Source organism: Ictidomys tridecemlineatus, chromosome X (genome assembly GCF_052094955.1).
Source record: "Ictidomys tridecemlineatus isolate mIctTri1 chromosome X, mIctTri1.hap1, whole genome shotgun sequence".
Classification (NCBI taxonomy): domain Eukaryota; kingdom Metazoa; phylum Chordata; class Mammalia; order Rodentia; family Sciuridae; genus Ictidomys; species Ictidomys tridecemlineatus.
Genome location: NC_135493.1, coordinates 85546614 through 85564616, shown reverse-complemented (window position 1 = coordinate 85564616; position 18003 = coordinate 85546614). Strand labels below are relative to the sequence as shown.

At 42.6% G+C, this 18003-nt stretch overlaps 1 protein-coding gene and 1 long non-coding RNA gene across 3 annotated transcripts; one reads left to right on the top strand and one right to left on the bottom strand.

The window, feature by feature from the left end:
* Positions 1 to 11851: 11851 nt before the first annotated feature.
* On the bottom strand, positions 11852 to 14745 carry Rbm3 (RNA binding motif protein 3). Of its 2 annotated transcripts, none has more exons than XM_005338646.5 (6): positions 14632 to 14745; positions 14298 to 14404; positions 13544 to 13649; positions 13351 to 13444; positions 12750 to 12835; positions 11852 to 12437 (listed from the first exon to the last, which is right to left on the bottom strand). In XM_005338646.5, the coding sequence occupies exons 1-5, from the start codon at positions 14732 to 14734 to the stop codon at positions 12775 to 12777; spliced, it is 471 nt and encodes a 156-aa protein (XP_005338703.1). In that variant the 5' UTR covers positions 14735 to 14745; the 3' UTR covers positions 11852 to 12437; positions 12750 to 12774. The 2 variants fall into 2 exon arrangements, with proteins under 2 accessions (XP_005338703.1, XP_005338704.1); XM_005338647.5 differs by having other exon boundaries at positions 12750 to 12832.
* A 2-nt stretch (positions 14746 to 14747) lies between these two features.
* On the top strand, positions 14748 to 17684 carry LOC144371753 (uncharacterized). The gene is made up of 2 exons (XR_013431848.1): positions 14748 to 15270; positions 17525 to 17684. It is a non-coding gene; the product is annotated as an uncharacterized LOC144371753 (long non-coding RNA).
* Positions 17685 to 18003: the final 319 nt, after the last annotated feature.

Genomic DNA, 18003 nt, shown 5'->3' with positions numbered 1-18003 from the left:
AGAAGACATCAGCAAGGAGATAAAAATATTTTCTTAGAGGTAAATGAGAAGACACATACAATATATCAAAATCTCTAGGACACTAAAAAGGCAGGGCTAAGAGGAAAGTTCATGCATTGAGCTCATTCATTAAAATAAAAAAATTTAAAAATCAGCAAATAAATGACCTAACATTACATCTCAAAGCCCTAGAAGAAAAAAATAAAATCGACACCAAAAAGACAGGAAATAATTAAAATCAGGGCTGAAATCAATTAAATTGAAATAAATGAAAAAAAATGACCAAAAGCTTGTTCTTTGAAAAAATCAAATTGATAAACCCTTAGTCACCCTAACAAAAGGTGATGAAAAAGGAAATATCACGACAGACACTATTGAAATACAGAAGACAATTATAAACTATTTTGAAAATTTAAGCTCTAATGAAATAAAAAAATCTCGAGGACAATGACAAATTTCTAGGGACATATGATATGCCCAAACTGAATTAGGAGGACATACATCTCATGCTTTATAACAGTTGGAAATGTTTTAGTTGTGGTTGGACAAGACCTTTATCTTTTTAAATATGGTGTTGAGGATCCAACCCAGTGCCTCACACATGCTAGATAAGCATTCTACCACTGAGCTACAACAACCCCAGCCCATTAAGCGTTTTTTTTTTTTTTCTAAGTGTTAAGCCATCCTGGATTTTCCATGATTGTGGTGACAGACTGCATTCACTGAACACTTACTACACTGTCATCTGAGGGCTTTACTGCCCATTGCCACTGACAGAAAATATTACACTAGTATTTGGACTCAGGCAGAAGTTGAACTTAAGTTCCTTATCCTGGACACCAGAAACCATCACTCCACCCCCACCCCACTCCTGGGTCCTAGCCAACAGTGTTGATAATAGTGCTCTCTCTCCTCTGTACATCATCAGATTTAAGACCCACATCAGGGCTGGGGTTGTGGCACAGTGGCAGAGTGTTTGCCTGGAGCATATGAGGCACTGGGTTCAATCCTCAGCACCACATAAAAAATAAAAAAGAGGGCTGGGGATGTGGCTCAAGCGGTAGCGCGCTCACCTGGCATGCGTGCGGCCCGGGTTCGATCCTCAGCACCACATACCAACAAAGATGTTGTGTCTGCCGATAACTAAAAAATAAATATTAAAAAAATTCTCTCTCCCCCCCTTTAAAAAAAAAAAGATATTGTGTCCATCTACAGCTAAAAATATACTAAAAAAAAAGACCCCCATCAATTTCCTTTCCTCTCTCTCTTCTCACTTCTGAAGTGCAAAATTGCTTCCAGATTCTATGAGAAGCCAATCTTAGGCCTTCTCTCTACCTGCATTTCTTTAGCACTATCAGTCTAGGCTACAGCCACATTGGCTGTCATATCCTTTGAATACTGTACAAACTGTTTCTGATATCTGGAATGCTCTTTTTGAGGCACTTACTTCATCATATAGTAATAACAAGTACTTTACATAACTAGAAAACATTTAGTCCTCAATCCTATGAGATTAGTACTTTGATCATCCCATGTCACAGATGGTGAAATGAAGACAAGAGTGACCTGCCTGAAGTTACACTGCCAGTAAATTGGATTCACACCCATACCACCAGACTCCAGAATCCTTCCTCTTAACCTATTAACACCAACTGCCAAGTGGCTCTAGGTAAACTCTTCTAGTCTGGAGTCCTAACTAGTACTACTCATCCCATCTTCTTCATTGGATCCGTCAACAAATCCTGTTGGTCCCTTCTTTAAAATATACCAGAATCTGACTTCTCCTTTCTACCTGCACTGCTGCCACCACCACTGCCATTGAGGTCCTGGACTGATGCAGTGGCTGACTCACTGTTGCTGCTCTTCCTGTCCCCTATCTAACCTCATAGCAGCCAGAGATTGTTTTAATCCAAGTCACCCATGGCCCTCCTCCTGCCCTAAGAGACTCCCATCTCTCAAGAGAAAAGATAGTTCTCTCCACAAGGCCCTAGACTTCTCTAACCTCATGTCCTACCACTGGCCACCTTGATCACTCTGTACCTGCCCTAATGACATACTTGCTATTCACACACCAAGCAAGCTTCCACCTCAGGGACTTTGTACTTGCCTGGTTTTCCTTCTGCCTGTAATTCTCCTAAGATTGGTCAAGGCAAGGCTGACACATTTGACTGGTAAAACAGTCTTTGTTAGATTCCAAAGTTACTTACATAGAAAACGAAAGCAAGAATAATCAGAGCATTGGCGGTGCATGCCTATGATCCCAGAGGTTGAGGAAGGAGGATAACAAGTTCTAGTTCAGGTTCAGCAACTTAGAGAACCTGTCAATTTTGAAAAACTGGGGATGTAGCTCTGTGGTAAATTGCCCCTGGGTTCTTTTTTTTTTTTTTTTTTTTTTTTTTTTTTTTTAAAGAGAGAGTGAGAGAGGGGGACAGAGAGAGAGAGAATTTTAACATTTATTTTTTTCTTAGTTCTCGGCGGACACAACATCTTTGTTGGAATGTGGTGCTGCTGCGGATCGAACCCGGGCCGCACGCATGCCAGGCGAGCGTGCTACCGCTTGAGCCACATCCCCAGCCCGCCCCTGGGTTCTATCATCAGTATAAAAACAAAATTGTCAGAGTTCAGTTCTAATCCCTTGTATCAGGCAACAGGGAAACTGTTCCATGGCTGACATGACACAAACTGGCTACAGAGCCAGTTTCAAGGTGAAGCTATAGTTCTATATCCCTGAGTCAAGAGAAAGGTAGAAAGTATTTCCCCTAGAAGCTGGTAAGGCCAGCACACTCTGGGAGATGGGAGTCTCTTAGGGCAGGAGGAGGGCCATGGGCGACTTGGATTAAAACAATCTCTGGCTGCTATGAGGTTAGATAGGGGAGGCAAGTGAGAAATGGCCTGATAGCATCCCATCTTGGCTTTCCATGCTGTGTTCCAAGGGTCACAGGGAGTTCTGCCAAGATGGATTGACTTACGTATGTGGCCTATGTAGTAGAGATGCAGAGCAGACAGCCTCCTTGCCTACTAAGTTCAAGTCTCTGCTTCCCAGTTGCCTTCCTTGGGCAAATTGGCATGTGCCCTCACTCTAACTTAAAACTGCTTATTTTCCTTAGGACTTGCCACTCCCTAATATTACATCATAAAGCAATTTCTAGTTTACTGTGTGTTAACTCTATGATGCCTGAGAGAAAATATGACATATCTGTTGCTGTATCCCCAATAATATGATATGGTACACACAAGAAATGCTAACATTTATCAACTCCATGCCAACCTCCAGATGTTTTTCTGTGTTTCCCATGTCTCAATTCATTTAGTGGACTATCTTTATTATTCTGTTTTTAGAGGTAAGAAAACTGAGGTTTTTTTCAAGCAGCCTAGGGTTTTAGAGGAGGGAAGGTAGGACTTCTTTTTCTGGGGGGTGAGTGGTACTGGGGATTGAACTCAGGGGCACTCAGCCACTGAGTCACATCCCCAGCTCTATTTTGTATTTTATTTAGAGACAGGGTCTCACTGAGTTGCTTAGTTCCTTGCTTTTGCAGAGGCTGGCTTTGAACTTGTGATCCTCCTGCCTCAGCCTCCAGAGCCGCTGTGACTATAGACGTGCACCACTGTGCCCGGCAAGGTAGGACTTCTGATGCTGGCCAAAGGGATGGTATTTCTGTCTGAGGAAGCCGGAGGAATAATGAGAGCTTGACTGGGGATGGGGTTCTAGGGCTGGTATCTGAAAAACATCAACTTAATAAACGTCAGATGGCAAGAAATAAAAGCTGGCATTTATCAAACAAGGTTTCTTTTATTTTTAATATTTTTTAGTTGTAGATGGACACACAGTATCTTTATTTCATTTTTATATGGTGCTGAGGATCAAACCCAGTGCCTCATGTGTGTTAGGTGAGCACTCTACCACTGAACCACAACGCCAACCCTCAAACAGGATTTCTTGAGGCTCTTCCAATAGAAATGCCTATAACTATGAAGAGGGCTTTGGGGAACAGAGCAGACCAGGAAAACACCAGACACCGCCCAAACTAAATTGAGTGAGTGTGGAGTTTGCAGTTTGAACAAGTCTTCATCCTGATGTCAACCTTTCAATACTGTTTCTCAAATTTAAAAAGAGCTGAGTAGCTGGTTTCACGACCTTGCCAGCTTGATGACTGTTGTCATCCCACTACACAAATATAAATATACACTATTTATTTATTTATTTATATGCGGTGCAAGAATTGAACCCAGTGCCTCGCACGATATCGCTAAGCCACAACGCCAGTCCCTTTTCTTGTGTACTGGGGATTGAAAACAGCCTCATACAAGCTAGGCAAGGAGTCTACCACTGGGCTACATCCCCAGCTCTTTTTAAATTTTGAGAAACAGTCTTGCTAAGTTGCCAGGCTGAAGCACTTGTTCAAACTGCAAACTCCACAATCACTTTAGAATCTTGGGGCCAGCTGTCTGTTAAAATACAGTCAACCAGGAAACATCAGATTATTTCACATTAAGCTTTTCTTTCACTTACCTGGTCATATGGGTAGAATGGATCCCAATGAAGAAAAATATACTTGGGGCTAGAGTTGTGGCTCAGTGGTAGAGTACTTCCCTGGCACATGAGGCACTGGGTTTGATCCTCGGCACCACATAAAAATAAATAAATGTATCGTGTCCATCAACAACTAAAAAAAAGTACTTACTACATATTTGCTGTCATAAAGTTAAAAAGAGACTGCAAATTCTCTGCTCTGCAAAGATGTACCTGAGTGGTAGAATGCTTGCCTAGCACATGTAAGGCACTGGGTTGAATACCTAGTGCAGCAAAAATAAATAAAAGTAAAAAGGGCTGGGTGTGTAGCTTTGTGGTAGAACACTTGGCCAGTGTGCACAATGCCAAGGTTGAATCCCAAGTACTGAAAAAGAAAAGATCTCAAATAGCCAGCTAACTTTACATCTCAAGAAACTAGAAAAACTAAAACACAAAGTTAGCAGAATTTGGAATTGCCCAAATTAGAGCAGAAATAAATGAGTTGACAAAAATAAAAAGATCAATGAAATTAAGAGTTGTTTTTTTTTCCCCAAAAAAATGAACAAAATACAAAAGCCTTACACACCTGTAATCCCAGCAGGATCACAAGTTCAAAGCCAGCCTCAGCAACCTCAGTAATGCCCTAAGCAACATAGCAAGATCCTGTCACAAAATAAAAACAAAAGGGCTAGAGTTGTATCTCAGTGGTAAAACACCCCTGAGGTCAATCCCCAGTACAAAAAAAAAAAAAATTTAAATTTAAAAAAAGCTTTGTTCCTATACACTAAACAAATTATCTGGAAATTAAGAAAATAATTACAGGTTTGGGGTAAAACTCCATTGCAAAGTGGTTATTCAGCATGTGCAAGGCCCTGAGTTCTAACCCCAACACCAAAACAAAAATGAAACAAAACAAATAACACCTTTACAATAGCATTTAAAAAGAACTCTTCCAGGGGCTGAGGCTGAGCGGTAGCACACCTGCCTGGCATGTATGAGGCACTGGGTTCAATTCTCAGTACCGTACATAAATAAATGAAATAAGGGTCTATCAACAACTAGGGGGAAAAAAATTAAAAGAACTCTACCAAGGAGTGAAATACTTACACACAAAACTACATAATACTGATGAATTAAAGGAGACACAAATAAATGAAAAGACATTCCACATCCATGCATTAAAGAGATTTTATATTTTTCAAGCATCCATAAGCACCCAAAGCAGTCTGTATCAAAAACTCAATGGCAGGGCTGGGCATGTGGCTCAAGCAGTAGCGTGCTCGCCTGGCATGCATGCGGCCCAGGTTCGATCCTCAGCACCACATACAAACAAAGATGTTGTGTCCACTGAAAAAACTAAAAAATAAATATTAAAAAAAAATTCTCTCTCTCTAAAAAAAGAAAAAAATGGGGGCTGGGGTTGTAGCTCAGTGGTAGCTCATGCATGAGCTACCTCATGCATGAGGCACTGGGTTCGATCCTCAGCTCCACATAAAAATAAATAAATAAAGGCATTGTGTCCATCTACAAATTAAAAAAACAAAACAAACAAACAAAAAAAACTCAATGGCAGCTGGGCATGGTGGTACAGGCCTATAATCCCAGCAACTCTGGAGGCTAAGGCAGGTCAAATGTTAAACTTGAGGCCAACCACAGGAAATTAGTGAAGACTGTCTCAAAATATAGGTGGGTGGCCTGGCATGGTGGTACACACCTGTAGTCCCAATAGCTTGGGAAACTGAGGCAGGAGGATCTCAAGTTCAAAGCCAGCCTCAGCAAAAATGAGACACTAACGCAACTCAATGAGACCCTGTCAACACAAAATTGGGGTGGGGATGTTGCTTAGTGGTTAAGTGCTCCTGAGTTCAATCCTAGACCAAAAAAAAAAAAAAAAAATTAGCCAGGAGCTATGGTGCATGCCTCTAATCTCAGTGTTCAGGAGGTTGAGGTCACAAGTTCAAGGCCAGCCTCAGCAATTTAGCAAGACCCTAAAGCAACTTAGTGAGACCCTGTCTCAAAAATAAAAAAGGGATGGGGATGTAGTACAGTGATAGAGCACTTGCCCAGGATATGTGAGGCCTGGGTTTAATCTCCAATACTATAAAAGAAATGGACTGGGGATGTAGCTCAGTGGTAGAGTACTTATTGGGCAGGTGGGAAGCCCTGGGTTCAATTTGCAACACTGAAAAAAAAAAATCAATGGTATTTTTACAGAAATGGTAAACAACCTGAAAATTCAAATGGATCCACTAACCTAAAATAGGCAAAGTGAACATGAGAATGACCAAAGTTAGAGGTCTAGTAATCAAAACACATAGTGGCATAAAAACAAAGACCACCCAGGTACAGTGGTGCAAGAAGTAATTCCAGACTTGGGAGGCTGAGGCAATAGTTTGAGGCCAGTCTTGGTAATCTGAAGACGCTGCCTCAAAATAAGGAATAAAAATAATATGGCTGGGTATGTAGTGCAGTGGTAGAGCACTTGCCTAGCATGTGTGTGTTACTGGGTTTGATCCTCAGCACCACATGAGTATAATAAAAGTATTGTGCCATTTACAACTAAAAGTATTCAAAAAAAGAAAAAAGTGCACAGATCACAAGTATTCTCAGACACACACAAACTCATGGATGGATGTGGTAATTAGCTTGATGGTAATCATATCAAATTCATGCATAAGAGTTTAAAAATGAAATCTTCATTAGACATGGTGGCACTCCAATCCCAGTACTCTGAAGACTCAGTTTGATGGTAGCCTGGGCAATTTGGCAATATCTTGTCTCAAAATTTAAAGAGTTGGGAATGTAGTTCAGTGGTAGAACACTGGACTAGCATGAGCAAGGACCTGGATTCCATCCCCAATACTGCCCCCCCCCCATAAAAAGCTGCTGTGAATAAAGAACCAACTTGCCAGACCTAGTAGCACATGCCTGTAATCCCAGCGGCTTGGGAGCTGAGGCAGGAGGATGGAGAGTTCAAAGCCAGCCTCCTCGGCAAAAGCAAGGTGCTAAGCAACTCAGTGAGACCCTGTCTCTAAAATACACAATAGAGCTGGAGATGTGGCATGGTGGTTGAGTGCCCCTCACTTCAATCCCCATTACAACCCCCTCTAAAAAAAAAAAAAAAAAAACCAACTTGTAGAACATTAAGTTTGAGATGTTTACTGTTCTTAAAATGTGAATATTGACAGTTGCAATTTTAAAATGTTTCCATCTCTCTATTACTACCCAGGAAAAAGGGAGAGTTGTTGGGTTATTAGTAGGTGAACCGGATTTCTCAATTAAGCACAGTTAAACCTCATAGGAGACAAACTCGGGAAAAAAAACCACACACACTACATGATCTTAAGTGGCAAATTCCTACTTTTTTTTGTTGTTGTTACCAGAAATTAAACCCAGAGGTAATTAACCACTGAGCCACATCCCCAGCCCTTTTTAATTTTATATAGAGACAGGGTTGCTGAGGCTGGTTTTTGGAAGCACCTGGCACAAATTTCTACCTTCATCAGGGGATAGACAAGTATTCTAGGCAATCAGACCCCATGAACTTCAAGATTTCATCACACCTTTGACTAACCCTTCTCCTATTCCACTATTATTACCATGTGGTTTCTCAAGGTAGTACCTGCCTGCTTAAACTTATACTTCATAACATAACAGACTTATATTTCTTATTTTCCAGCCTTCAGTATGAATAAAAGGACAAAAGTATGGGCTGGGGATGTGGCTCAAGTGGTAGCGCGCTCGCCTGGCATGCGTGCGGCCCGGGTTCGATCCTCAGCACCACAAAGATGTTGTGTCCTCCGAAAACTAAAAAATAAACATTAAAAAATTCTCTCTTTAAAAAAATAAAAATAAAATTTTAAAAAAAGGACAAAAGTATTTAAAAACTGGGGGCTTTAGGGTGTATCACAGTGGTAGTAGTCTCTTGCTTAGCATTGGGTTCGATTTCCAACACCAAACAAAAAGAAAACCTCAACAGCTCACTAGAAATATTTATTCAGAATGTCCTAAGTTGTTTAACATAGAAGCTTTAACTTTGTGCATACACCATATATAAAGAACCATCTGGGGGCTGGGGATGTGGCTCAAGCGGTAGCGTGCTCACCTGGCATGCACAGGGCACTGGGTTCGATCCTCAGCCAGCACCACATGTTGTATCCACCAAAAACTAAAAATATTTTTTAAATCCTCTTAAAAGAAACCCATCTGTCATAAGATAACCACACACTAGTATTTCTTCAGTAAGACTCAAATATAGTTACTTTGGGGGCTAAGGTTGTGGCTCAGCAGTAGAGCGCTCCCCTTGCATATGGGAGGCAGTGGGTTCGATCCTCAGCACCACATAATAATAAATAAAAAAGGTATTGTGTTCAATTAAAAAAACATTTAAAAAATACCTACTTTGGGAGGGGCTTACTGGGGATTAAACTCAGAGGCACTTAACCACTGAGCCACATCCCCAGCCCTTTTTTGTATTGGGACAGGGTCTCACTGAGTTACTTTGCAATTTTCAAATTTGGTGGCAAGAAAAAAATTGGGTGTTAATTACCTGAAGTTTTTCACAACTTATTTTACCTGAGCTGGGTGGAGTGGCACACACCTATAATCTCAGTGGCTTAGAAGGCTGAGGCAGGTGTATCGCAAATTCAAAGGCAGCTCAGTGGTAAAGGCATACCTGCACTAAACCCCCAGTACCAAAACATTTTTTTTGAAAACGGTAGTTCAGGTTTTTTTTGGTTGGGGGGTTTTGACAGGTATAGAACTCAGGGCACTTGACCCACTGAGCCACATCCACAGCCCTATTTTGTATTTTATTTAGAGACAAGGTCTGAGTTGCTTAGTGCCTTGCTTTTGGTGAGGCTGGCTTTGGACTCATGATCCTCCTGCCTCAACCTGGTTGTAATCCCAGCATGTGCCACTACACCCAGATCTTTGTGCCCTGGTGGTTCTGTGTGTTAGCTGAGGAAAGAAATGTAGCTAGGCCAGCAGTGGCAGGTATCTTGATAAGCAGGAATGAGTGACAAAACACTGGTTATAAATGTTTATACATACCTTAACTATTCACCCAAACTTCTATAAACAGCTGTTTGTTTCCATATTACCTAATCCTAGAATATGGACCAAAATATAGGGGCAATATCAGAGACCTAGTCTATTATAAACATTGTACATCTGATCCAGTAACTACTTTGCGAAATGGGGACTAGTATTTTCATTTTGTGGATGTTGAAACAGAAGCAGAGGGGAAATTAAGGTGCAAGGTAGGGTCTGAAAACAATGATTTCTATCAAAGTAGGGTGGGGAGACAGGGCTTTGAAACTGAAAGCCATTGTGATTATTCTGAATCTTCAAAAGATCTTAGAGGAAGGCAGTGTTTAAAACAGTGGTAGTCAGTGGTACAGTGCTCCTATGTTCAATCCCCAGTACCCCCCCAAAAAAAGGTATTTATACCTATTATTTTTAGACTTTATGTGGTGCTTAAGATGGAACCCAGTGCCCCACATGTGCTAGGCAAGGGCTCTACCACTGAGCCACAACCTCAGTCCTGCACCAAGGTTTTTTAAGAGGCAAGATCCAGGGACCTAAGTCTTTGCAAACCTTGAGAACCTTTGAGTGGGAATTTCTAGTTTCCGTGGGTTCTTGGCCAAATCAAAACAGGAGACTAAGAAGGGGCCTATAACATTAGCTATTTGAGGACAGGGGTGTCAGTGGTAGGATACAAAGACCTGGCTTCAATTCCAAAAACCAAAGGATGCGCATTCACTATTTGAAGACAGGAGTGTCAATGGTAGGGTACATGCTTGTGGTGTACAAAGACTTGGCTTCAATTTCAAAAACCAAGAGTGTGGTGCTTTGACCTCAACTCTGGAATTTTATTAGGGACTGTGGTAATAGAAAACTGCTGTGGGCCTTGGGCCCCCCACAGCTGAATTACCATAATAATCTCCTGATATTCAGAAAGAATAGGTTGACAGCTATTAATTCTGATCTGAGGCTATTTGTGGTCTTTTTAATCCCACAGAGGAAATCATTTTGTTGCAGGAATATTTTGACTGATTACAGGTTCCTACCTCGGGTGACAATGGGAATAAGAGGCAAATTTTCCCTCCTGAGGTAGGGAACAAAGTTTTCTCCCACCCTGGCCTACAAGAAAGTTAAGGGTTGTCTTCCTGTCTCTCCCATCACATTAGCTCCCCACAGATGTCCATCATAGAATGCCTCCTTAGACCAAGTACCCACCTGGTGGGGGGGGGGGGTTAGCCATAATGCCCCTAACCTGGGCCTGGCTCAGTAGGTGAGACAGAAGTTCCCGGGTCTCCATCCACCTGACAAAGCAAATTCATGACCATTTGGGTAGGAGGAAAAGGGTCCTTGGGTCTATCCTTACTAGCTGGGAGACCCAGGAAGTAGGCCTCTAGGACTGCGACTAACACAAGTCTCAACATCTTATTAATGAGGGAAGGAAGCTTAGTTTAACTAATGCCATGGAAAGCATATCTCATGGTATCTGGCTCAATACTGGTTGAATGTAAGCCATGGGTATAACCAATTATTCTGTTCTAAACACAAACCAATGAAGGAATAGAACCCATGCGGCCTTAATACAGTTACTAGAATCACAAGTAAAGGGAGGGGGAGAAGCAAGGAATCGAAGCCAGCTAGATACAAAATCAGACTAAGAAGGGCCATCACCACCTTACACCCAGACACAACACCGGACAGAATCCATGCAAAAGAGCTTCGACTGTTCTGTCTTTATAACCCTCCACAGAAAATGTAAAATGCCCACAAGGAAAAGGCACTAGTTAAATATGACTCTCCAAAGGTCAAATTACCTGGGGAGTAGAAAAGCCCACGTTTTAATCATGGAATATGAATCCATTCAAAGCTCTCAGACAGTTTTCAAATCAGGTTTCTTTCACCATAAGTTCAATACACCTCCCATAACCCCCACCATTTCAGAGGAAAAACTGGCATCTTTAGAGTTCATGTCTTGAGATTAGGTGTGTACATCCTCAGAACAACACTGTGAGAAGGGTACCCACTCAGAAGTCAGAGTCAAACCCAAGAAAATTCTGATTAAATTTTGGCACCAAGAATCCACCTATGGAAACCTAATTCCTTTCAGAAGGGGATTTTACCTGTTATTGACCACACCTCATGCTTTAATGTATACCAAAACCAACCGCAAACTTGACTAAATTTTGCTATCTTCTACTCTTTTGGCAGTCTGTGCCCACCCCACTCTAAACCAAATTTTCTCCAAGACCCCTCCACCTGACCTGCCTCCATTTTTTTAATCTCCAAACTGGGTCGAGTAAGAAATAAACATTATCAATATCAATTTGTGTACAGGTTTCATATTTTTAATCAGTTCTGTGAAGAATATCCTAAACACTACAAGAGACACAACAGAATATTTTTTCTTCCAGCATTAAAAAAAATGACATTCACAAACATTTTAAAGAGGCTTGTCTGTATAATCAGGGTGGTGATCTTGAATTTTAAGAAAAATTTATCATGTTCTTGACACAGATTGTTCATAGGTACATTTAGAAATTGCTTTCTAGTCATGATAAACATTGTGTACAAGTTTTAAAAATGCCCCAACTTTAGCTTTAAAAAAAATTAGTCTGGCTAAACTTTTCCTTTTGCCAGAAGCAATGATCCCGAGAGCCCAAACTAAAAACTTGGTAAAAAGAAAAATACCTGGGGGACTAACAAATGTGCTATAATTTGTCTTTAAATGAGAAAAAATTTTACATGGAGCTTTTTAAAAGGTCTTTTAACAAGCTACCTTGGGAGCTCAATTGAAAAATAGAAGTTGATGTACTAAAACAGATGTTTCAGCGCAGCTCCAAAAATCTTTATAAATACAGCGATTTGGAAGGACGATCCTGGATCAGAAGTGTTATTCCTTGTGTATCTGAGAACAGTAAGAAGGAGTAGAATTGTGATGGCAGAAGAAAATGAGCTGACAATATTCTCACCTCTATTTCCTCCATCCCTGAAAGAGTAGGATTACAGGAAATCCCTTTTCAGACCCCGTGCAAGTAGACTAGCCCTGACATGCACCTGAGAAGCAAGGGATGTCAAAGAATGATGTTTAGTGGGCTGGTTTGGTGAGATATGTGAGGGCAGTAGAAATGCTGAGCAGTCTAGCCAAAAGAAAAGGTAAGAAGAACACAACAGGGTCTGCTGGGCACAGGTCTGCTTAGTGCAGATATTCAGGCCTCACCTACTTAACGTGTGCATGCCTCAACTCAGTTGTCATAATTGTCTCGATAATTTCCTCCTGAGTAGCGGTCATAGCCACCCTGGCTTCTGGGAAAAAATATATAATTGTTACACAGGAATGTATCTACTCTGCAGATAATTTTCCAAAATTCACATTTTATAATATGCACCATAATGTAAACTTAAAGTGTACAAAGAAGATTATGAAGCAACAAACATCATGTAGTAGGCAATTTGATGGCATTAACTTATACAGCACATAAAGTCACACTACATGTTAATGCAAGGGTTAAACCATCTACATTTTTGTATTACCACTGACCATGTTACAATTATATGACCATACAATCAACATATCATACATAACCCAAGTTATGCATCATGGTTGTTTTCTAAATATTTTTTAAGTTATAGATAGAAGCAACACTTTATTTTTTTTATTTTTATATAGTGCTGAGGATCGAACCTAATGCACATGTGCTAGGGAAGCACTCTACCGCTGAGCCACAATCTTAACCCTCATTCTTGTTTTTATTACCCACGCTGCTGAACGCTTCAGGAGAGAAGTAGTCGCAGTGAATTCTTATCTTCTGGCTACCCACCTGCCACTATAGTCTCGGGACCGTCCGTATCCATATCCATAACCTCCAGGTCGACTGTCATACCGGCCACTCCCATATCCCTGGTCCCCACCACCTAAGGCAGACAGAAAATATTTAAATGCCAATTGCCAGACTTAAGTCACTAACATGTGGCTCTCCCCCTCACCTCATAATCAAACTCCACTGCACTTACCTCTAGAGTAGCTGCGACCACGCCCATGGGCCCCAAAGGCACCCCCTCTGGTGCCCCGGGCAGACTTGCCTGCATGGTCCACCCGGATCTGACGACCATCCAGGGACTAGGTGTGGGAGGGAAGACACAAGGAGGATGGGTTGGCAGTCAGTCAGGGAAGTGGTGAGGGAAGAATGGGCATGGGCAGGTGGGCAAAAGAGCCCAGAAATTCCTGTTAGGCACCAGATTCTGGGTGCCATGTTCCAGAACAAGCTCCTCTGACCAGAATGGCTTCATCAGGAGCTACAGAAACCCACAAAATGACCTGAATCCACCGTGTTCCCCCTGCTACTACTTACATCTTGACTGAACTCAGGCTGAGTTCTCCTCCCCACTCCTCTAAGCTGCCCGACTATTAGGGCTAGACAGACACCTCTCTTGGTTTGAGGCTTCAGAGTCCATCCCAGAAGACTCACGAGGTCCTCTCCGGGCCAGGCCCACAGGTCTGCAGACTCTACTACCTAAGCCCAGGGCAGGTCAACCATCCACAGGTGGCTTCTCGGCCTCATGCAGGACCAGTCGTCGCCTCCCAGGCAGCCCGGCTCTGTCTGCCGCTGCCCTCCACCCCCTAGAACAGAAGGCAGTCACGCTCCTGTGAGTGGGCACTGCGGGGCTTCATAGCCGCGCTGCCCCTAGCAGACACAGAGGGAAAAATAGACAGAATGGAGGAAGTGGCAGATGGGGACAGGGCCCCTCTGCAGGTAGGAGGCCTCACCTCTCCATTCATGGCTTTCATGGCATCTGAGGCATGTTCTGGATTGGTGAAGGTGATGAAGCCAAAACCCCGGGATCGCTGAGTCTCCCGGTCCTTGACAACAACCACTAAAAATAGGAGAGGAAACAAAGATCAGTCAATACATGAAAGGGTAAGTGGTAAGCACTGGCCTGAAAAAGGAAGTAAAGAGAATGGATTCCCCCACCAATTCTCCATGTTCTCAATCCTAGAGAAACAAAGAAGAAGTGCTGACATTTCTCCTAAGTTTCCATGAAACACAAGGGTGCCAGAGATAACTTTCAGCAACCCTTTGTGGATCCGGCCCACGTCTCACCCTCAGAAATAGGCCCAAAGCTGCTGAAGTGGTCTTCCAGCGCCTGCTCATCAGTATTGAAGTTGAGTCCTCCCACGAACAGCTTCCCTTCTTCAGAAGACATGGCAGTGAATTTGAGTCCTGCAGGGAGAGTTTGGGGTGGAAAAAACAGTGAAGGTGGTAGAAGTAAAAGACATTGGAGAAGTGAGAAAAAAGAGTGAAAGGCAGAACAGAACATAGACAAGAGGATGGCAAAAAGGCGGGAAATCTACAAGTACAGTTGAGCGCGGACATTTGGGGCCGCCAGAGCGCATGCCCATTATATGCTACGCCGCCACGCCCGTCATTTTGTGCTGCTGCGCAGGCCCAGAACATCCTTGCATTCCCTCCGCGCCCGCAGAACAAGATGGCGGCGGTCACGTGGGAAAACGGGGACAGCAAGTCGGCTGTCACGCAGCCGCTACCGACACCTAAGCTGCCAGTCCCGCCCGGTATCCCTGGCATTGAAGACACAGAGAGCGAACCTCCCACCAACCAAGAGGTTGAACCTCAGAGCCTGGGACCCGCCTATCCCAGGAAAAAACAAGCCTACGTGTCAAGCAGCCGCTAATCTCCTCACTCGGGTCCTCCGGAGATGCCGGCATGGCGCACGAAAGTGAGGTGAGGAGCAGCCTCTCCTCAGGACCTACCCTACTTACCTGGAAATTGAAAAGTAAAAGCGCTGGAGAGGCAGGAAGCTCTGAGGAGCAGGAAGAATAGGGAGGCTGCCGCGCGGGAAGACGCTTGATAAAGCAGACGTATATGGATACGTCACGGAACGCCCTTCCAGCGCGCTTTGACGTGCGTGCTCATTGGCTGAGGCCAGCGTTGGGGGGGAGGTGGAGAGGAAAGGACGGCAGAGCAAAGGGAACAGTCACCCCGCGCGCTTCCGCAAGTGAAGGGGACCTTTGTGCAGTTGGTATACCCTGATGTCAGCACCCCACCCCCACCCACTGAACAGTCTTCATTCCGTAAACGCGTGAAACTTCTCCCTCTCTATCCCTTTCCGTTTATGACGTCATCCTCACCACCCTGATGTCATTTCCCCCATTGCATCTGATGTCCTCCACGCTATTGCACTAGATCTCTGCCAACGTAATTAATGTCCTCTAATGTCTTATTTACTTTCAAGACCTTTGACCACATATCCATCAAGAACTTGATATTTGGTTTCCCACTGTCCCTGAAGCATCATACTTTATGGTCCTTGATGATTTTCTGGGTGCCTGACCCTGGTCCCTTTATTTTTCTTCTCTGTGTCCAACATCTAGCCGCCTGTCAGGGACTCCTCTCCCTGTTTTAATCCTTCTCAACTCTGGCTTCAGCCCTCATCCTTATCTGACTGCCCACTTAAGCCAGACTTGATTTTCTCATCAGTAGATTGCCTGAGATGCCTTCTGCAAAACATGCTTTTTCCTAACTTAAGGGGGTGTAAATCCCAATCCACAGAATGAATTTTGGGGTCACTCAGGGTACTGAGCATTTGCCCCGTAGAATGGACTTTCACAATATGCACTGAACTGTAAAGCAAATATTGTCCCAGCCTGCTGCCCGCCATTTGGTCTTGTCAAGCCTTCAGTGTCTAAAGCTACCTTTACAAAAGATGGATTTAACAGTCTTCATTTCTGAGTTCCTATCAATGGAGAATGAGTTAGTTTTCCTACAGATACTCTGATCTTTATCCATACAATTAATGTGTCCATCCTTCTAAAGGCCTGCCCCCGACATAGCCTAGATTTCTTAAGCTTCAGAGTACATACTATGCTACTTATCCATATACCTATTGGGCCTATTCCCCTACTTCTCTTATTATTGATTTCAGGAGTTCCTCATATAGTCTAATTATTAATCCTTTTAAGTGTTGAAAATTGTAAAAATCATTCTCCCCCTATGGCATTTGTGTTATTCAGTAGTATCTTTAGTTGAATAAAGATCTTTAATATTGATATAATCAATTTTCCTTGGATGATGAGTGCTTCTCCACCCCATTCCTCGCCCAGGCACTTATGCTTGTGGGTGCTCTATCATTGAGCTACATTGCCAGCCCTGGTCTGTGCTTTTAAAGAAATCCTTCACTTCCTCTAGGACACAAAGATGTTCTCCTAGTTTCTTCTATTAACTTTATAATTTTAGATTTAAGGTCTTTAATCCTTGTATGTGATATGAGATAGAGATCCTGTTTTAGGGCTGGGGATATAGCACAATAGTAGAGCATTTGCTTAGCATAGGCAAGGCCTTGGATTCAATCCCCAACACTACAAAGGGAAGGAAAGAGAGAGAGAGATGAGAGATGCCTAGTTTTATTTTTTCCATGTCATTGAGCCAGATGTGCTATCACATTTACTAAGCAATCTGTCAAATTCTCCTGTGTGTGTGTGTGTGTCCATCTCTATCATATGCTAAGATGTGTAAATATATAACTCTGTTGCTGAGCTGTTTTTTTCTCTTCCATTGGTCTAGTTGTCAGCTCTTGAACCAACATTATTTTCTTTCTTAAATGATTAGGACTTTAGTATGTAGCAACGTCTCCATGTTAATTTACTTTTGGAGGTTGTCTTAGCTATCCATAATCATTTAGTGTTCTAAATTCTTTGTGTGTGTGTGTGTGTATGTGTGTGTGTGTGTGCATGAGATACATTGGGGATTGAACCCAGGGCACTCTTCCACTGAGCTACACATCATTCTTTTTTATTTTATTATGAGACAGGTTCTCATTAAGTTGCCCAGGCTGGCCCCAAACATGCCATCCTCCTACCTCAGCGTCTCAAGTAGTTGAGATTTCAGGTGGGTTCTACCATGCTAGGCTAGTATTCTAAGTTTCTAATGGAAGTTTATTTTATTTTTATTTTTATCTTTTTTAATATTTATTTTTTAGTTCTCGGAGGACACAACATCTCTGTTGGTATGTGGTGCTGAGGATCGAACCCGGGCCGCACGCATGCCAGGCGAGCGCGCTACCGCTTGAGCCACATCCCCAGCCCAGTGGAAGTTTATTGTAGCTCAAAAAAAGTAATAAAATTTTTGTTGGGATTGCATTGAATGTATAGATTTGTGGACAAGTATCATCATAATAATATTAGCTGTTTGGGGTGTTAAGTATCACATGCTGATACTGCTTCTGTCAAGAGTTAGCACCTAGGAACCAGGTGAGGTGGTATATGTCTGTAATCCCAGTGACCCAAGAGGCTGAGAAGCAGGAGGTTTGCAAGTTCCAGAAGAGCCTGGGCAACTTAGTGAGACTTGTCTCAAAAAAGTAAAAAGGTCTGGGTATGTAGCTAAGTGTTAGAGCACCCCTGGGTTCAATCTCCGGTACTGGAAAAAAAAAAAAAAAAGAGAGAGAGTCTAATTCTCTTC